At 43.4% G+C, this 20992-nt stretch overlaps 2 protein-coding genes across 5 annotated transcripts; both read left to right on the top strand.

The window, feature by feature from the left end:
• The first annotated feature begins 228 nt into the window (after positions 1 to 228).
• Positions 229 to 5924, top strand: mkrn4 (makorin, ring finger protein, 4). 4 transcript variants are annotated; one of them, XM_014135722.3, is made up of 8 exons: positions 229 to 384; positions 1223 to 1357; positions 1465 to 1748; positions 3419 to 3555; positions 3904 to 4160; positions 4287 to 4394; positions 4583 to 4703; positions 4845 to 5924. In XM_014135722.3, the coding sequence occupies exons 1-8, from the start codon at positions 332 to 334 to the stop codon at positions 4992 to 4994; spliced, it is 1245 nt and encodes a 414-aa protein (XP_013991197.3). In that variant the 5' UTR covers positions 229 to 331; the 3' UTR covers positions 4995 to 5924. The 4 variants fall into 4 exon arrangements, with proteins under 4 accessions (XP_013991197.3, XP_013991198.3, XP_013991195.3 ...); XM_014135723.3 differs by lacking the exon at positions 229 to 384 and adding an exon at positions 616 to 765 and having other exon boundaries at positions 4812 to 5924; XM_014135720.3 differs by lacking the exon at positions 229 to 384 and adding an exon at positions 618 to 765.
• Positions 5925 to 12969: 7045 nt separating this feature from the next.
• On the top strand, positions 12970 to 20943 carry irag3a (inositol 1,4,5-triphosphate receptor associated 3a). The gene is made up of 13 exons (XM_014135718.3): positions 12970 to 13049; positions 13163 to 13241; positions 13551 to 13623; positions 13901 to 13928; positions 14211 to 14351; positions 14648 to 14779; positions 15018 to 15162; positions 15394 to 15437; positions 15565 to 15624; positions 15707 to 15873; positions 16658 to 16807; positions 19188 to 19289; positions 20678 to 20943. Exons 1-13 carry the CDS (start codon positions 13020 to 13022, stop codon positions 20820 to 20822), a joined length of 1296 nt encoding a protein of 431 aa, XP_013991193.1. The 5' UTR covers positions 12970 to 13019; the 3' UTR covers positions 20823 to 20943.
• Positions 20944 to 20992: the final 49 nt, after the last annotated feature.

Raw genomic sequence — 20992 nt, forward strand, 5'->3', positions numbered from 1 at the left:
GGGGAGGCAGATACATCTTTTGAAAAGCTATCCATGTTGCGTGTGAAAACAGAATCCTACTCATTACTCCACGTACGAATTACGTCACTTTTGTTTTGAGCTGACTTCGCAGTGGACTTTGAACGGGGCACCTGGCTCACGACCGGATGCTGCCCGGTTCCTTCTCCCGGTGCAAAACACGTCTACCCGGGCCAGATTAATCGAATCCCATTGCTAACCTCAATCCCATTGGTTCCTTTCCTAATTGGATAGGTGGTGAAAGTAACGCCCACTCTCTATTTAGTTGAAAAGTTTTTGTGTGCAATAACATCAACCAGACGCAGGGCCGAAAATGGAGTCAGATATAGGTCGAACTTCGTATTTTCGTAGTGGTGTTACTTGTAGGTATGCATCCCAAAAGTAACTTGTTTCATATGGCCTTGAATGCGATTTGTTTGAAATAACTGTGTGACTAAATGCAATTCATCTTCCTCTGAAAATGTTCTGCAGCACAGGGCACTTTTTTTTGTCGATGGCTGCTGCACAGGTCCTTGACTATTGTTTGCTGACTTGTTATATTTGAATAACATGAACAAACGTGAAGTTGTGTTGGAGCACGAGGCATAGTGTATGTGACGTAATATATTAACCGCTTATGTGCCATTTGCTGTAGTCTGTTCTTGGAAAAACAAAGACGACTTTTATTTGACAAACAATAATGGAACAATATGGGTTTCCGTACCATGACTCCTATGAACGTCCTTCAATTAATAGAAGGATTTGCAGGTATGGTTTTGTTTTGAGAACTGGGTCGGGATTCGCAAACACAGCCCATCTATTCTGAAAACTTTGTTTAGTCTTCGACTAACCTAACGCGCACCAGGCGTGTCTTGATCTGTTGCAATGATGTTTACATCCGGTTGTAGCGCACAAAAGCGATTTTGGTCAACTTGTGCTACTAAAGCATAATGACTCTTTTAGGAGCAGTTATTGATTTAACGTTAATTGAAAATCGTTATAACTACACTATTGAAATGTCGTTGCTATGGACTTCATTGCCTCTAGTTGCTAACGCGTAACTAACATGTTCGGTTAAAAGGGTTCGAACCCCGGTCACTACACACCCACATCGAGAAGAGCATGAGCCTTGCAGTCTTGACAGGTTTTTTATTTTAATTTTTTTGTGTGTGCTCAGTCTCAAATCTACAGTGAATGTGATTGGTCCCTGACATCTGTTTTACAGGCAATTTTTGAACGGTTCATGCAGATTCGGTTCGAGCTGTCATTATGTACACGAGTTGCCATCAGTGTTGCCGCCGACGTCCCAAATATGCAGGTACTTCCAGAAAGGTGGATGCTGGTTTGGAGATGGCTGCAGGTGAGACATTACATTCATAATGACCTGACTTACTAATCCGACTACCTTATAAACCTTTACACTACCTACTTTCTGAGTCATTTAATTATGTTTTGCCTATTCCACAGATATCTCCACATCACTGATCCTGAGGCAGCCAGTGCGGGGTTGAGTAGGAGGGGTTCAGCACCTGTGGTTCACACCCCGTGGGTTGGCCATGCACTACCAGAACGTAGAGGGTCAGAGCCATCTCTACTACAGGCACAGGGCTTTTACAGCCAAGGACGTCGGGGCTCAGAGTCCATGCAGACCTATGTAGCACACCTCCAGCACAACTTTGGCCGTCAGAACACTGATATCACAGAAGAGGATGTAGCCGACGGTTCATCGCAAACTTCACCGCAACGACAGAGTATGACCTCAATTGGTCCCGTTAGCTATGTTTTAACCTGGCATCGGGGTGAACTGTTGACCTGTTTCCTGATCTGTTTGTCCAGTCTTGCAAACTCAAATGTTTGCCGTTACAATGACCGTAGGGGTTAGCAAGGTCGCTCAAATGGATCTGGGACTAGGATGGTGTATTGTAGTACTGTACAGAGGAATTTGACTGCATGTAAACTCAGCAAAAAAAAGAAACGTCAACTGCGTTTTATTTTCAAACTTAACTTGTGTAAATATTTTGTATGAACATAACAAGATTCAACAACTGAGACATAAACTGAACAAGTTCCACAGACATGTGACTAACACAACTTGAATAATGTCTCCCTGAACAAAGGGGGTGGGGATCAAAGTCAGTCGGTATCTGGTGTGGCCACCAGCTGCATTAAGTACTGTAGTGCATCTCCTCATGGACTGCACCAGATTTGCCAGTTCTTGCTGTGAGATGTTACCCCACTTTTCCACCAAGGTTCCTGGACATTTCTGGGGGGAATGGCCCTAGCCCTCACCCTCTGATCCAACAGGTCCCAGATGTGCTCAATGGGATTGAGACCTGGGCTCTTTGCTGGGCATGGCAGAACACTGACATTCCTGTCTTGCAGGAAATCACGCACAGAACGAGCAGTATGGCTGGTTGCATTGTCATGCTGGAGGGTCATGTCAGGATGAGCCTGCAGGAAGGGTACCACATGGAGGATGTCTTCCCTGTAAAGCACAGCATTGAGATTGCCTGCAGTGACGACAAGCTCAGTCCAATGATGCTGTGACACACCGCCCCAGACCATGACGGACCCTCCACCTCCCAATCGATCCCGCTCCAGAGTACAGGCCTCGGTGTAACGCTCATTCCTTTGACGATAAACGCAAATCCGACAATCACCGCTGGTGAGACAAAACCGTGACTCGTCAGTGAAGAGCACTTTTTGCCAGTCCTGTCTGGTCCGGCGACGTTGTTGCCGGTGATGTCTGGTGAGGACCTGCCTTACAACAGGCCTACAAGCCCTCATTCCAGCCTCTCAGCCTATTGTGGACAGTCTGAGCACTGATTGAGGGATTGTGTGTTTCTGGTGTAACTCGGGCAGTTGTTGTTGCCATCCTTTACCTATCCCGCAGTTGTGATGTTTGGCTGTACCGAACCTGTGCAGGTGTTGCACGTGATCTGCCACTGTGAGGACGATCAGCTGTCCGTCCTGTCTCCCTGTAGAGCTGTGTTAGGCGTCTCTCAGTACCAACATTGCAATTTATTGCCCTGGCCACATCTGCAGTCCTCATGCGTCCTTGCAGCATGCCTAAGGCACGTTGACGCAGATGAGCAAGAACCCTGGGCATCTTTCTTTTGGTGTTTTTCAGAGTCAGTAGAAAGGCCTCTTTTAGTGTCCTACATTTTCATAACTGTGACCTTAAATGCCTACCGTCTGTAAGCTGTTAGTGTCTTAACGACCATTCCACAAGTGCATGTTCATTAATTGTTTATGGTTCATTGAACAAGCATGGGAAACCCTTTACAATGAAGATCTGAAGTTATTTGGATTTTTACGTATCTTTAAAAGACAGGGTCCTGAAAAAGGGATGTTTCTTGTTTTGCTGAGTTTGTGTGTGTGAAGTAGCTCTTGGTTGTAACAATGTACCTTTTATTTGCAGCGACGTCATCACATGCTAATGTCACAGAGCCCCAAGCTTCAGTCCAACAGTGTCCTGAGACATCGGCCCAAACTACAGTTCCATCCAGCACACTGTCGGCTCAAGCAGGCGAATGGAGGCCTCCAGTCAATCAGAAGGTTTGTCATTGTTATGGAAATGAGGTTACTTTCTCTGCTACCTCAAGGATTTTTTTTAATGCATTCTCAAATTCAAGATGTAGAATATACCCTGATAGCACATGGAAATATTTAGTGTTTATTCTTTAAGGGATTCAAGATTGTCCTAGATGCTTGTGCCACAGCTTGAAAGGTCACTGCTGCTGAATTTGATAATTTTCGGTGGCGCAGCTGGTTAATACATTGTCAAGCAGAGCGACCATGTGCCCTCTGCCTCGCCAACACACAAGTTCACCTACTGGTTAGGATGTTGAGCATGGAAGCAATACTGCTAAGTAGCACAATGAAGCCTGTTACATTTGTTGTTAGCAGGAGCCTTCCTCCCTGGAGGTAGCAGCAGAGCATGGTGCCTCCTCTGCCACTGCTGCCTTCCAGACGGCTCAGGAGCATACGGAATCCTTCAACCAAAGTAAAGATGTGACCTGTGGCATCTGCATGGAGACTGTGTACGAGAAGACCAGTGCTGAGAGGCGCTTTGGCATCCTGCCCAACTGCAGCCATCCTTTCTGCCTGAGCTGCATCGTCACTTGGAGGAAAACCAAAAACTTCCATGAAGAAGTTATAAAGTAAGATGGCAGGGCAGTGTAGTGTATGGCAGAATAAAAAATAAAAATAAAGTCTTGTTTTACTAGGGGTTTTCAATTATTTATTTTACTTGCCTGGAAGGGCTAATTTTGTTGTTTTTGCCAAAGGAGCTGCCCACAGTGCAGAGTGAAGTCCGCGTTTTACGTCCCTAACAAGTACTGGGTGGAGGGACAACCAAAGGAAACCCTTATCCGTAACTTCAAAGAGAAATGCAGGTTAGCTTTTGTCATTTTGTCTAGAATTGTCAAATGGTGTTCTTTCTGGGATATTGGCTTTAAAGGAATGTGATTCTTCCTGATTAATCAAGAATTCCTGCTTTTCCTCCATTGATGTTATTGAAATGTCCCTGTCCCCTAGCCAAAACTCAGGTTTTCTGTTGTCCTGGTCACATCTGTTTTTCCAGTAAAAGAAGATGTAGTTTCTTTATGCGTCATGGATGCTGTCCCTTCAAGACTGAGTGTCTCTATTGGCATGACCTGCCTCATGGCTACAGACCACCTCGCCGACGCAGATCAGCACATTCTGTAAGTATTTGACATCACTTTAGCTTCACACACATTTTTAACATGGATAAATATATACGGGAACATACATTTGATATTGTGACCACTCAATGCATTTCTAAATTGCAGGAGATTTTTTTGTTTGTTGCTCTTATCCAATAGCACCATGCAATGAGTCTGGATGACTTGGGCAGCCTACAACTTCTTGACTATGTCATTGCTATGACTCTGCTGGATGACTTGCTGGATGATGAGGATGACAATGAGCTCCCCCTGTACCCGAGTGAATATGACGATTATGACCTATACTGAGCACCACCCTGCTCCAAGGATTTGGTATGCAATGGTTGGCTAGGGCCTCTATTCTAACCCCATTAAAGAAGACTTCCACTCACTCACTGTCTCTCAGAACTGAAGTCCCTATATATGCTGCATATATCTGCTCACCTGGTGGGGAAAATAATTGTTTGAGGTATAGGTCCAGCACTTGCAGACCTGTTGCTTGAAGAACTGTACCGAAGGCTAGGATTTAAGCCTCCCACACTTGATGAACAATCCTAACCAACTTTTGGTTGGATCCAGGGCTGGTTGTTAGACAGGAAGATTGGTTCTTCTCTTGCTGTTGATGGTGTTGGTTCATTGCAAGTAGAGGCTGGGTTAATTGATTAGTTGGTCAATTGATGTGGTGCTCTGCTTTAGATTGCCCTCTGTTCCATTGGTTGGTCCTGTTAAAAAAAAAAGTGTTACTTGTGCCAATGCTGTGTCACTGTTGCCATTTGCACCATTTAGAAAGTTATTATTTTTTTTTTTTTAAAGAATGTGTAGTTTATATATTTTATGTCTAAATTGGAGGTATACTTTGCCTTGCCCTAAGACATGGCGATACTCCTATAGCATCTTACAAATCTTGCCATGCCTCAGGGCAATACCTTGCCCTGCTATTTGTCACCCGTCTATGACGTATTTGACAGTGGAGGCTGCTGAGGAGAGGATGGCTAATAATAATGTCCGGAATGAATTAGAATCAAACATATGAAAACCATGTTTTTGATACCATTCCAGCCATTATGAGCCATTCTCCCCTCAGCAGTCTCCACTGTACTTGAGATGCTTTACTGTACTGTTGACAGGGCATGACACTCTTGTTGACATGCTGATTGAAGACCCTAATGTCTTTTTATTACTTCTAACCTGTTTGTATTTGCACGCACAGAAAAGAGAATTAAACATAGTTTCACAGTTCGCCTGTTTTTATTGTTTTGCTCATTCTGTCTAACCTGCTTCGGGGAATGGCTGTGTCTAACCTGCTTCAGGGTTAGATGACCACCACTGTATACTGTTTTGGCTTCAGTATGAATGTTGAACACCCCCCCCCCCCCCCCCCCCCAGTAACCAAGTTTGACTTGAAGCCAATAAAGTTTAACACAGGCTGCCCAATTTTGATGTTTTGACTGATCTGATTTTGAAAAGATGTGACTTGGTTAAAAAAAAAAAAAAAACATCACTGTTGAGCTGCCTGTCTAAACACAGCCATTGCTGTCTTCATGTCAAACTTAGTTACTGGGTTGACTATTTTAACCTTTTCATACTAAAGCCACAATCCTATAGTGGTTGTCATCAAAACAGCTTGGTGTGGATGACTTGCATGTTTTCAAAAAGTATTGTGACTGAGTGAATCACTTCCAATACCTACAGTTAAATGGTTCTGTAGATCCAGCAAGGGTTTGAGGGATGCTCTCGGTTGTTGCTCTGTTCACTCCTCACGGTGGGCTACCAGTGCCCTCCAGGCTTTGTGGGTGTTCCAGCGATGGTCAGACCCGGACCGCTGCATCCACACTTGTCTCGAGACACTTTGGCAGTTGGAAATATGCCGAAACGATGGTAAGTTGGAGAAATGTGGTGATAGAATAAGTTCCCAATTGTCATACTTGAGTAAAAGTAATGCCCTAACAGAACATTACTAATGTGAAAGTCACCCAATAAAATACTACTTGAGTAAAAGTATTTGGTTTTAAATATACTTATGTATAAAAAGTAAATGTAATTGCTAAAATGTATTTAAAAGTACAGAATTTCAAATTCCCTCTTAAGCAAACCAGATGGCACTATTGTAAAGTGTATCAAAAAAATGATGTACTGTCAGGGCCACAACATCACTCAGACATAATTTACAAACCAAGCATTTGTGTTTAGTGAGTCAGTCAGAGCAGAGGCAGTAGGGATGACAAGGGTTGTCATAAGTGCATGAATTGGAGCTTTTCCCTGTCCTGCTAGCCATTCAATGTAACCAGTGCTTTTGGGTGTCAGGACAAATGTATGGAGTAAAAAGTACATTGTTTTCTTTTGGAATGTAGTGAAGTAAAAGTTGTCCAATATTAACAGTAACGTACAGATATCCCCAAAAACGACTTAGGTAAAAATACTTCAAAGTACTTTACACCACTGGAGAAATTACATGTCAGAGTTTGTTCCACTAAATCTTAACCTGAGGACTCTGGACAGCAGAGTACGAGGATGAAGATGAGTCTCTCTTCCCTGCTGTAGAGAGCGAGGAGCTGAAGCAGCAGTGTGGGGTCGGCAGTAGGAACGGAGGGTTTGAAAGACCAGACAGTTAGACAGAGTCGACAATCTCATCACAGAAGCCAGCAGTAGCAGTGAGTCCATGCGGTGCCCTGCCTGAGCATGTGAAGGTGAGGGAATTAAAGGGCATTACACCGTTGTAGGCTATATTCAGTCACATCAGCGTTATATTGTTATCGTAGGAAATAGAAATCACGGATTAACTGACGTTGAGAGAATTTTCTTAGTTCATAAACGATGCTTTTTTTTAAAAAAAATGTAAGGCCTTACCTCAGCTGTGTAGCTGTGTGCTGGCGCCCACTCCTGATCTCAGTCACAGCACAGCAGCCGCACTCAAGAACTTCCCGATGAAAAAAGTCATGTTCCTCACCTCACAGTTCATTCAACATGGGGTGTCGAGCGGAGTTCGCCTCATAGCTGCATGTCAGACTTAAGACGCTTTTCTGATGAAGGCCAATGGCTGGCAAAATGTAATGTTTTAAACTCTGAACTAATACAATTCTACAGCTTTGTAATTGTGTCTGAGAGAGTTGCACCTGTAATTTAGAGTTTTGGACTGCACCTCGAATCACATTAGCTGATGCGAATTCTGTATATAATAATGATAATACATGGGACTTAAATAACGTTTTTCAAGGACCTAAAGTTGCTTTACAATAAAACACAAACAACCAGAGGTCAAAACAACGGCAGACTAATCAGCAGTAAGAAAAAAGATAAAACAGAGAAGGGGGGTACTGTGAATATGTACTGTATGTCTCAAATCAAATCCAATCCAATTCTATTTGTCACATGTGCTGAATACAACAGGTGTAGACCTTAAAGTGAAATGCTTTCTTATAAGCCCTTAACCAACAATGCAGTTTTAAGAAAAAAATAGAAAATAAAGGTAACAAATAATTAAACAGCAGCAGTAAAATATCAATAGCGAGTACACGGGGTACCGGTACAGAGTCAATGTGCGGGGGCACCGGTTAGTCGAGGTAATTGAGGTAATATGTACATGTAGGTAGAGTTAAAGTGATTATGCATAGATAATAAACAGAGAGTAGCAGCAGCGTAAAAGAAGGGTCTGGGTACTCCTTTGGTTAGCTGTTCAGGAATCTTTTGGCTTGGGGGTAGAATCTGTTGATGACTAGGGTGGCTGGAGTCTTTCACAATTTTTAGGGCCTTCCTCTAACACCGCCTGTTATAGAGGTCCTGGATGGCAGGAAGCTTGGCCCCAGTGATATACTGGGCCGTACACAGTACCCTCTGAAGTGCCTTGCAGTCGGAGGCCGAGCAGTTGCCATACCAGGCAGTGATGCAACCAGTCAGGATGCTCTCGATGGTGCAGCTGTAGAACCTTTTGAGGATCTGAGGACCCATGCCAAATCATTCAGTTTCCTGAGCAGGAATAGGTTTTGCCGTGCCCTCTTCACGACTGTCTTAGTGTGTTTGGATCACGATAGTTTGTTGGTGATGTGGACACCAAGGAACTTGAAGCTCTCAACCTGCTCCACTACAGCCCCGTTGATGAGAATGGGGGCATGATCGGTCCTCCTTTTCCTGTAGTCCACAATCAACTCCTTTGTCTTGATCACGTTGAGGGAGAGGTTGTTGTCCTGGCACCACACGGCCAGGTCTCTGACCTCCTCCCTATAGGCTGTCTCGTCGTTGTCGATGATCAGGCCTACCACTGTTGCATCATTGGCAAACTTGGTGATGGTTTTGGAGTCGTGCTTGGCTTTGCAGTCATGGGTGAACAGGGAGTACAGGAGGGGACTGAGCATGCACCCCTGAGGGGCACCTGTGTTGAGGATCAGCGTGGCGGATGTGTTGTTACCTACCCTTACCACCTGGGGGCGGGCGTCAGGAAGTCCAGGATCCAGTTGCAGAGGGAGGTGTTTAGTCCCAGGGTCCTTAGCTTAGTGATGAGCTTTGAGGGAACTATGGTGTTGAACGCTGAGCTGTAGTCAATGAATTGCATTCTCACATAGGTGTTCCTTTTGTCCAGATGAGAAAGGGCAGTGTTGAGTGCAATAGAGATTGCATCATCTGTGGATCTGTTGGGGTGGTATGCAAATTGGAGTGGTTCTAGGGTTTTTAGGATAATGGTGTTGATGTGAGCCTTGACCAGCCTTTCAAAGCACTTCATGGCTACAGACGTGAGTGCTACGGGTCGGTAGTTCTTGGGCACAGGGACTATAGTGGTCTGCTTGAAACATGTTGGTATTACAGACTCAGTCGAGGACAGGTTGAAAATATCAGTGAAGACACTTGCCAGTTGGTCTGCGCATTCTCGGAGTACACGTCCTCTATGTTTGAGGTGCTGTCCCTCCTGTGTCAGACTACTTCTCCCATACTGTTTCCCCCAGCATGTCTTTTCCCTCTCTGAACCCGCCTCACGCTGTCTAGTCACAGCTGTAACGTCGCTATGCAATCGCTACTCCAGGCCTACCTGCCTCGGTTCTCTGTAATTTTTTATTAGGTACACCAATCTAGAAACGGGTCAGACCCCCTTAGCCTTCAGAACAACCTGAATTCTTTGGGGCATGGAAACATTGCTCAATTGGTATCAAGGGACCTAATGTGTGCCAGGAAAACATTCCCCACACCATTACACCACCCAGCCTGTACCGTTGACACCAAGCAGGATGGGGCCATGGACTCATGCTGCTTACGCCAAATCCTGACTCTGCCATCAGCATGACACAACAGGAACTGGGATTCGTGGGACAAGACAATGTTTTTCCAGTCCTCAGTTGTCCAGTGTTTGTGATCACGTGCCCACTGGAGCTGCTTCTTCTTGTTTTTAGCTGATATGAGTGGAACCCGGTGTGTTTGTCTGCTGCAATAGCCCATCCGCGACAAGGACTGCCGAGTTGTGCGTTCCGAGATGTCATTCTGCACACCACTGTTGTACTGCACAGTTATTGGCCTGTTTGTGGCCCGCCTGTTAGCTTGCATGATTCTTGCCATTTTCCTTTGATCTATCATCAATGAGCTGTTTTTGATCTCAGGACTGCCGCTGCCGCTGACTTTGTTTTTGTTTGTCGCCCCATTCTCGGTAAACCCTTGACACTGTCGTCCTTGAAAAGCCCAGAAGGCCAGACGTTTCTGAGATACTGGAACCTGCACGCCTAGCACCGACAATCATACCACGCTCAAAGTCTCTTAGGTCACTCGATTTGCACATTTCTAACGTTCAATCGAACAGTAACTGAATACCTCGATGCCCGTCTGCCTGCTTTATATAGCAAGCCACGGCCACGTGACTCACTGTCTGTAGGAGAAAACCAGTTGGGGTGGTGTACCTAATAAACTATATATGTATATAGACATACAGTACCAGTCAAACGTTTGGACACCAACTCATTCCAGGGTTTTTCTTTATTTTTACTAGTTTCTACATTGTAGAATAATAGTGAAGACATCAAAACTCTGAAATGACACATATGGAATCATGTAGTAACCAGAAAAAGTGTTAAACAAGCAAAATCAATTTTATATTTGAGATTCTTCAAAGTAGCCACACTTTGCCTTTATGACACCTTTGCACAAAGAGAGAGGGAGAGGTGTCAGTCACTAAACCTTGAGTCCCCTGTGCTCGTCTCCGAGTCACCAATGGTCGAGTCACAAGTACCTACGGCAGAAGTCCGAGTCCCAGTGCTCGAGTCCTGGTCCAAGTGCTTATGTCTCAGTCACTGGGTCCACATTAACTCAAAATAAAGTCGGATATAGTGTAGTGGCAAGAGGAATTTAGTAAATACATTTTTTGGTGTCCCTTTTCCTTTCTTTCTGTGCCGACAAATGGTAATGTTAAAAGGGCCACGTTCGTTGCAAAACATTCTCGAATGTTGCATATAGAAATTCCATGAATGGAGCCAATGTTATTCCTTACTCTACATGTCAGAGAGGCATGTTTGTTCTACATAGCATATTTCTATCTGAACGTTCCAAGACATTGCATCCTGCTGAACGCTCCCCAGGTTGTTAGCTATAGCTAGCTAATGAGGTAACATGACTAAACAATGTCAGTCAACGGTCCGGTCCGCGATATGCTTTATGAATGTAAAATTCGGCCTGCCAATGCATGATAGAAAGAAAAAAACATAGTGCCTGTATTATGGATCATATCTTTTGAACGGTAATCTCTCTAGCCGTTTAGCTACAGAACCTGGATATAAAATGCAGTGGGGAAAGTGGAAGGGTTGAGCGAGACTACAAATTCAAGGACCGCCTACTTTTCTATACTCAAGGTAGAGAAAAACATAGCTTGACTGTTGTTTTATCATTAAACTCAATGCTGCTATTGTTTTTAATTTTGTAAAGCAACTTGTGTTTCTTAACCAGGCAAAGAGTAACTAACTAGAAGGCTGGTGGTGACTGGTTAGCTACGGGTAAGCAAGAGAGTTGCCATTGTGATGTGCATAATCGGAGGTGGGGCCAGGGCGAAGCTTGTCTGCCCAACAACATATACTAATTTGAGTGTCTTGGATTTACATTTACTATGTTACGTCTAGTCTATGAGACCAGGCTGCAATGCCCACACTCATTGCTTGCTCACCTGCAGCTCACCAGCTGATCTAAGCTGTGTGTGCCGGGTGTGGCACATCCAACCCACTGCTGAACAATACTGCGTATCTGTGCTGCTAATATCAATTGTGCAGAGATAATTTAGTCTCATCCCGTTTAGTTACAGTTTTTTCTGGGTCTATTATTTAGTCCGTTATAGTCTCGTCACTTGGCACAAAAAAAATTGGTGTTTGACAAATATTTTAGTCACTGTTTTTGTTTACGAAATTAACACTGGTCTCTACTAGAGACTCAAACTACCTTGTATATCAAGATCACTATAGAAAAACCTCTCGTTATGAGAGAACCAAACTAGCATGGTTCCAGATCTGTTTGTGTTGTCTTGCCACCTCCTTTGGTTATTGTCGGCCCATCAGCTACCTGTCAAACTGCCTTTCTTTTCTACGAATTGACCTGCCAAGATCCTACAATCTTCTGTTCTGTCTTGTTTGTGTTCTAGTTGAGACCGTTTCCCTCAAACACCTTAGAGACAGAGGGAACTCTTATGATAGTGTAGATCTGGAAATATACAGCAGAAGCCACATACAATTCCTCAGTGTCAATAACAAAAATGCATTCACTTGTCTAAAACACAAGTTGTTTCAAGAGGATTATTGTAAGTAAGGAGGTGGGAGGAAGTCAGTCTAGGCGTCTAGATGAACGGACAACAGACGATGGTGGTGGGCTGACTGCTTCCAACTTAACCTCCGGCTCTAACTACTGCCTAGACAGCCCTGATTGTTTGTTGTTACGTAACAACACACGCCTAAGCAGTGATGGTGTGAGCTGACACACACACACACACACACACACACACACACACACACACACACACACACACACACACACACACACACACACACACACACACACACACACACTGAGCTGGTTTAGGTAGTACCTAATAGGTACTGTACTTATCCTGGTCTACTTCCCTGACTGAGGATCTCATAATAGGATTACTGACGTCCTGAGCGCAGTCCTCTGAGACTGACAGAGCGAGTGAAGAGATCAAAGGAGTAAGACAGATGGTAAGGAATCTCTTTTTTTTCTCAGAGTGATATGCAGATCTTATTGTGGTCTTATTCTTGCCTTCTTGATTATTTTACCTTTATTCTACTTTCTTACTCTGGCTTTGGTCCAAGGGACAGGTAGCAGTTGTCTTTGGTCCCCATTCTCTAGTAGCATCGTTCTGCTGCTATGGTGCCGATCCATACTCTGCACCCTCAGGTGAGTCAGACCGTCTTTCCTCTGGCTATACAAACCCTCTGCTAATGATTCAGACTGTACCTAATACAGTGGGCTCATAATGTCCGAGTGAGTCAGGGTTTCTATTCTTCCAGCCTGATGAGGGGACACCTAAACAAAGTGATCAGCCGACCAAGATGCTAATCGTGCTAGACAGTGAGGACAGTGAGGAAGGTATAGTACCCTAGTATGCCCTCTCTAGCAATAACGGAGTCATTATTTCATTGTTGTTTTTGGGGCGGATATCGTGTGTGCAATTATCAAAGAATACTTTTAGTGGAAACCAGTGTTTTTGTAAAAATAGTGACGCGATATGAATGATAGTTTGAGCATCAACAGATCTATGGGGACCATCCTAATGTAGTAGCACTGTGAACCACAAGGCTCTGATCTGACGTGAATAATAACTTGGCATGTTGGTGTCTTTCATACAGAGTCCAGTTAGGAAGAATAACTTGGCATGTTGTTGTCTTTCATTCATAGAGTCCATTGAAGAACAGCAGCCGGTTACGCCATGGAATGACCTGTGTATTATAGATCGCGTAGGCTTCAACAGGTCAGGTTTTATCCTCTGTGTGACTGACGATAACCATCACTATATTGGTAATGATCAAGAACAGATCGTCTCATCCCTAATCCAGACTTGTTGTTAAAGTGTTGAAGTCCTGCCATTGTCCCAGATATGTGTTTGGTAATGTGTTTGGTTCTTTGTTGTCTTGAGCTGGCTCATTGGGCATCTCTCTTTCTCTTTCTTACTCTTTCTTTCTCTGTGTCTCTCTCCCTCTCTCACTCTCCCTCTTCATCTGTCTGTCCCTCCCTCCCTCTAATCACAGTGCTAAGATGTCAGAGGAACAAGTGGAGGTAAGGCAATCCATCAGTAGTCCTCATTAACATTATGTTATGATGCATTGCAATCATAGGGATACACCTTGGGTATTGTGTGTACTATCTGATTCCCCCAACCCCTGTCCCCCCTTATGATGTTGTATGGTAAGCCTGTAACACCTTCATTTCCCATTAAGGATCTATACAGTTCTATTGTAATTTATTATATTATTTTGTATTCTACTCTATTGTATTCTATTCTACTATATTCTCTTCTATTCTATTCCATTCTGTTCTATTCCATTCTATTCTATCCAGAATGTATTCTCCCAGATTGCGCTGGCCTTTCGTAGTGACCAGTACACCCTGAAGCAGAGGCTGCAGGCAGAGGAGCATGCAAGGAACCTGGCTGAGGAGAACATCCAGCTGGAGTTGATGAGAGGCCGGGAGACACTGGAGGTATTGGAGGAGGAGGGTTGATAGGGTCACTGCAATGAAGGAAGAGAAGTATTGGACGTTTCCCCTCTAGCCTGTTCCACTCACCAATCTCTGAGACCCTTAATCGTAATAAATGATGTTTGAGCCAGAGTGAAAGTGTGAGTTAGTACCTATGAGTGACCTTATTTTTTCTAATGAATATGATGACAAGCTTCAGCTTGTCATGGGGGGGAATATAAGGCCTATAGCATACAATGTGTGTATTGTATATGAGGGTTTTTGTAACAGAGTTTTGACCTGTCTCACTGTGTTGTCAGACTCTAAAGGATCTGTGTCTGGACAGTACGCGCAGTAAGATCCTCCAGAGACTAGAGCTGTGTCTGGATATACTGGGAGGAACAGTGGAGAGAATCTCCAACACAGCAGAGGTGTTGGGAGCTGTACATCAGGTAGTCTCTCTCACGCAGACATTACTGTACAGTCTATCTAGCTCAAGACTTTGATTATGGATTGGATCAGCTACACATTACACGCCAATGACTGAATCAATGGGGAAGGACACAATCATCACACATCATCACACTTGAGTAGAATGGAGCTGCTATTCTTTGTGGTTCAGTACATGTTTATATACTCTGCCTACACATACCGTATACATACTCAATGTAGCTGTACTCTGTATGGTAGGAGGCTCGTGTGAGTCGAGCGGTGGAGCTGATGGTGAGCCACGTTGACAACCTGAAGAGGCGTTATGAGAGAGACATCACGGAGCTGGACGAGACCAAGAAACTCAACAGGAAAACCCTCTGTAGGAACTACAGCGACCCGAGAGGTAAGTACCACCAGTGTAACTGTCTGGGTTCAGACTCGGATGTCCCGCACGCCACAAGACTGTGTTAGCCCGCTGAGCTAAAGCCTAGACCTAGATTTCAGGTCTAGGTCGTCGGTGAGGTTACTTATCACGTAAGCATGGTTCACTGAACCATCATAGGTCTACCTGAACATGGCTTGGTATGTAATAGGCACAGATGCTGTTATCTGACTGGTGGGTCTCTCGCTGCAGATGAAGGAGAGTTCAGGCAGAGGGACAATAAAACCTCTCAGCAGGTAGGAGCACTTCCCTGTCTTCATGCAGAGGATATTCACTATGTATAACATCGTGTCATAATTGTTTTTGTCTTGTTTTAACCTCCAATCCCTTTCCTGTCTCTCTTCCTTCCTCTCGTTCTTCTAGTTGCACATTGGTGCAAGTCGTCGAAGGGTCAGCATAGCAGTGGTCACCAAACAAGCCCAGGTCTGTGCAGTTCAAGTCCTTCCTCTGCAAAGACATGCACGCACCCACCCACACCAACTATCTGCCTTTTCTTTTGCTTCAGGAAAAGAGAAAACGGGAAAGAGGGCTGCAGAAGTCATTCTCATTAGATCTTGGGATAGGCAAGAAGTCACTCTCAACCCCATCTCCATCAATGGACTCCATCACAGAGTCCAACCCTTCAGTCATGGTCAAGACAGAAGAGATGGATGTTCCCTTACTGGATGGCAGGTAATGTAGGTGTAAAGGACTTCACGCTGCTTGCTTAGCGAGTACCACTTCCTCCCGATTCGGCCCATACCTGGCGCAAACTCGGAACCCCTGCCTCACAAACACACATGAACGTCCTCCCTCAAGCATATTAGCCCGATCGCGCCACCTCAAAAGCTAGCAATGAGGGGACGCAAGCGGGACACTTCAGGCTGAGGAGTACATTTCACACATCCCCATGTGCTACATAGGCATATACAGTATCTACATGCAAGGGTTAAAGGAAATTAGAATTTACTTCAATTTTCTCGCTGTAATTTTCATTTCATTTAATTCAAATTCCAAGTCAGTCTTTGAATTCAGAGAATTCAATTCCATTCAATTCCAATGTTAGGTCAAATCCAAGACTTCAATTCCCAATTCAGTATTATCCCCAACAATTCCACAAATTCAAATGTAATTCCGTCAGGCTTTCAGGCTGATCAAGTCACTGTTCAGACAGCCTAGCTATACTGGAAATGAAATATAGAAATACAAATTCAAATTATTTAAAATAAATACTATAGTCAATGTTTGATGCATTAATTCCACTACCTGGGATATGTAGAAATACTAAATTCCAATTAAATTCCAAAGATTAAATGTTTTACAATTCTAATTCCATGACATGAAGATTGTTGAAATTCAAATTGAATTTAACAAATTCTCCACTTCATGAGTGAATTCAAGAATTTAATTGAAATTTCAAATTAAATTGGAATTGACCCTAAACCTGCCACCAACCAAACCTTTTTGCTGATTCAAGACCACATGAAGCCCATGATGATAACAAACAAGAAGTCGCTGCTGTTGTCCAGTCACCACCGGAACCAGACCTTTCTCCAGTCTATATAGCAACCTGTCCCACTCTCACACACAAGCCAAACGAAGTGGACACCAAGAAAAACAGCATGAGGTACAGTATAGAATTTAGACATAAATAACATTTCCTGTAGCCAATACGACACCTTTTTTATATGCAAGGGGAAGTTCTCAGGACGAAATTATACTGAACAAAAATATAAACGCAACATGTAAAGTATTGGACCCATGTTAAAAGATCCCAGAAATGTTCCATACGCACAAATGTTGTGCCCAAATTTGTTTACATCCCTGTTAGTGAGCATTTCTTCTTTGCCAAGATAATCCATCCACCTGACAGGTGTGACGTATCAAGAAGCTTGATATGATTAAACAGCATGATCATTAAACAAAGGCCATTCTAGAATATGCAGTTTTGTCACACAACACAATACTGAAGATGTTTTGAGGGAGCGTGCAATTGGCATGCTGACTGCAGGAATGTCCATCAGAGCCGTTGCTAGTGAATTGAATGTTAATTTCTCTACCTTAAGCCGCCTCCAACATCATTTTAGAGAATTTAGCAGTACGTCCAACTGGCCTCACAACCTAAGACCACGTGTATGGCGTCGTGTGGCCGATTGGTTTGCTGATATCAACCTTGTGAACAGAGTGCCCCATGGTGGCAGTGGGGCTATGGTATGGGCAGGCATAAGCTACGGACAGCAAACACAATTGCATTTTATCGATGGCAATTTGCATGCACAGAGATACAGTAATGAGATCCTGAGGTCCATTGTCATGCCATTCATCTGCCGCCATCACCTCATGTTTCAGCATGATAAATACACGGCCCCATGTCACAAGGATCTGTACACGATTCCTGGAAGCTGAAAATGTCCCAATTCTTCCATGGCTTGCTTACTCACCATTTCAGCAATTGAGCATGTTTAGGATGTTCTGGATAGATGTGTACGACAGCCTGTTCCAGTTCCCGCCAATATACAGCAACTTCGCACAGCCATTGAAGAGGAGTGGGACAACATTCCACAGATCACAATCAACAGCCTGATCCACTCTATGCAAAGGAGATGTGTCGCAGATACTGACTGGTTTTCCGATCCATGCCCCTATCGTTTTTTTTTAAAGGTTTCTGTGACAAACAGATGCATATCCCAGTCATGTGATATCCATAGATTAGGGCTTAATGAATTTATTTCGATTGACTTTTTCCCCCTTATATGAACTATAACTCAGGAAAGTCTTTGAAATTGTTGCATAAAACACCGATCACATCGACAGCGTCATTGCATTTTGGTTCACCAGAAGTATGTTCATGAGTCAAACTGTATGCGTAGACGGCTTGACAGAAATGGTAGCAGAATGTGAATGTTGAACTTTTGTTGCACATATATCCAGCTGCGTAACATTTTGCCCAATGACGCTTTAAGTGTGATCAAGATGTTAGATTTGGACAATATCTTCAGCGCCTAGCGCTCGGCACAGTGTCTGCTGACAAACAAATCATAAACTCAGCAAGAAAAGAAACCTCCCTTTTCCAGGACCCTGTCTTTCAAAGATAATTAGTTAAAATCCAAATAACTTCACAGATCTTCATTGTAAAGGGCTTAAACACTGTTTCCCATGCTTGTTCAATGAACCATAAACAATTAATGAACATGCATCTGGAAAGGTCGTTAAGACACTAACAGCTTACAGACGGTAGGCAATTAAGGTCACAGTTATGACAACTTAGGACACTAAAGAGGCCTTTCTACTGACTCTGAAAAACACCAAAAGAAAGATGCCCAGGGTTAGTCACATGTCTGTAGAACTCGTTCAGTTTATCTCTCATTTGTTGAATTTTGTTATGTTCATACAAATATTTACACATGTTAAGTTTGCTGAAAATAAACGCAGTTGACAGTGAGAGGACATTTCTTTTTTTTACTGAGTTTAGTTATTGCAATAATCATTGTCCGAGTATTCAAAAATCACGTTTAAGTCTCATAATATATTTACATTCCGATTATCTGGCCAACACACAATAAATACATACCAAACCAATATCGAGGAAGGCGTGCCAAGGGAGGAGAACAGCTACCAGCGAAGAGGGGCACACCTTGCCATAGATGGTTACAATTTGGGTCACAGTAGAATTTGGATTACACCACAGCAACTGCCCCTGTCCTCCCAAGGCACACTAGCCTGTACAATTGTGAAGGGATCCCCCAAAACAAAGGGTAAAGCACAGCTTTTATACCTGGGCATGGCAGCCATGCCATTAATTGACAATTGCCTACACCTAGCCCTGAGAGAGACAGCGTTTTAACACATCAACAGTTCGACCCTGTTATACACATGTTCAGAGGTACAATAATAACACGACAATGGCACAATAACACAACAAGGAATTGGCTTAACAAGGGCCTTGTTGTTGTATTCTAACATGGCATGTGTGTCTGTGAAAGTTCACCTTTGGATACTTTAATAAGGTACAGCCATAAAGGCAAGTCCGCACTGGAGAGGACGGAGAGGAGGAAAGGGAACAGAGAGAAAACAATGATGACACACACCGACCAATGCATCACTGGAACGTAAGTCACTTATAATCAAATCAAATCAAATTGTATTTGTCACGTGCGCCGAATACAACAGGTGTAGACCTTACAGTGAAATGCTTACTAACAAGCCCTTAAAAACTTCTTCGGGATAGGGGGCAGTATTTTCACATCCGGATGAAAAGCGTGCCCAAAGTAAACTGCCTGTTACTCAGGCCCAGGAGCTTGGATATGCATATGCATGGTAGTATTGGATACAAAACACTCTAAAGTTTCGACAACTGTTAAAATAATGTCTGTGAGTAGAACAGAACTGATTTGTCAGGCGAAACCCCGAGCACAATCCATCCAGGGATTTTTTTTTGAGGTCATTGTGTTTTCCAATGCTTTTCTATGGGAAACCTGATTTATTAGGGCCCAGATTGCAGTTCCTCACTATATGTCAACAGTCTTTAGAAATTGTTCGATGTTTTTCTTTTGAGAAATTAAGAAGTAGTCCTATTCTTTCCATGTGTCACTCAGATGGACTCAAGTCTTTTGGTGCGCGTGAAAAGGAGCGCGCTCCTCGTTATTTTTCTCCGGTATTGGAAACCGTTTATTCCGTCTTAAATTTGATCGATTATTTACATTTTAGGGTACCTGAGGTTGGATTAGAAAAGTTGTTTGAAATGTTTGGACCAAGTTTACAGGTAACTTATCAGATACTTTGTAGTCATGTTGGGCGAGTTGGAACCGGTGTATTTCTGAATCAAACGCGCCATATAAATTGACATTTTGGGGATATAAAGAAGAAATGTATCGAACAAAACGACCATTCATTGTGTCACTGAGACATTTGGGATTGCAAAAAGATGAAGATCTTCAAAGGTAAGGCATTTATTATATCGTTATTTCTGACTTTCGTGTCACATTAGCCTGGTTGAAAAATGGTTTTCATGTTTTTGTATGCGGGGCGCTGTCCTCAGATAATCGCATGGTGTTCTTTCGCCGTAAAGCCTTTTTGAAATCTGACACAGAGGCTGGATTAACAAGAAGTTAAGCTTTATTTTGATGTATTACACTTGTATTTATATGAATGTTAAATATATTTCTGTAGTTTGAATTTGGCGCTCTGCAATTTCACCGGATGTTGTCAAATATATCCCGCTAATGGGATTTGAGCGTTAAGGGATCCCTATTAACCATCAATGCAGTTTTAAGACAAAGTAAAAAAATAGATAAGTAAAACATTATTAAAAAATTTAAGTGCAGCAGTAAAATAACAATGGCGAGGCTATATACAGGGGGTACCGGTACAGAGTCAATGTGTGGGGGGCTATACTTTGACTTTCTCTGATGTCACTACTATGGAAGTATATTGCAGTTCAACATTTATTCTTCCATACCTTATTGCCATGACAGTGACACCCAGCTTCTCTTTTTAGGTGTGGCCCTATGTGCAGAGAGCACCCCCTGGCCCATTGGATGTGGCACTGCCGCTGGGTTGTCCTCAGTGTGTATCTGGTAGTGCTCTGCTGTGTGATACTACTGATCATCCTCTTCTGGCTCGGTCCTGAACGTCTGCTGTGAGCTGATGAGATTTAACACAAACACTTCCTGAAGGAGACAGACAGACAAAGCACTTCCTGGTTCTGACCTGGCTTCTGATTGGTCATTGAACAGCTTCACCCAATAAACATTCCTGAAAGAATCACGTCTCAATTCTGTGATTAATCCATTTAAGTATGACAATGTCACTG

Source organism: Salmo salar, chromosome 13 (assembly GCF_965601325.2).
Source record: "Salmo salar chromosome 13, fSalSal1, whole genome shotgun sequence".
Classification (NCBI taxonomy): Eukaryota; Metazoa; Chordata; class Actinopteri; order Salmoniformes; family Salmonidae; genus Salmo; species Salmo salar.

Bases quoted from the DNA above. Each gene is read 5' to 3' on its own strand.
- irag3a (XM_014135718.3), top strand. From the start codon at position 13,020: ATGGTGCCGATCCATACTCTGCACCCTCAG. The intron at 13,242-13,550 runs GTATAGTACCCT...TTTCATTCATAG, and splicing joins CAGTGAGGACAGTGAGGAAG to AGTCCATTGAAGAACAGCAG. The intron at 13,929-14,210 runs GTAAGGCAATCC...TATTCTATCCAG, and splicing joins TGTCAGAGGAACAAGTGGAG to AATGTATTCTCCCAGATTGC.
- mkrn4 (XM_014135720.3), top strand. From the start codon at position 698: ATGGAACAATATGGGTTTCCGTACCATGACTCCTATGAACGTCCTTCA. The intron at 766-1,222 runs GTATGGTTTTGT...TCTGTTTTACAG, and splicing joins ATTAATAGAAGGATTTGCAG to GCAATTTTTGAACGGTTCAT. The intron at 1,358-1,464 runs GTGAGACATTAC...CCTATTCCACAG, and splicing joins TGGTTTGGAGATGGCTGCAG to ATATCTCCACATCACTGATC.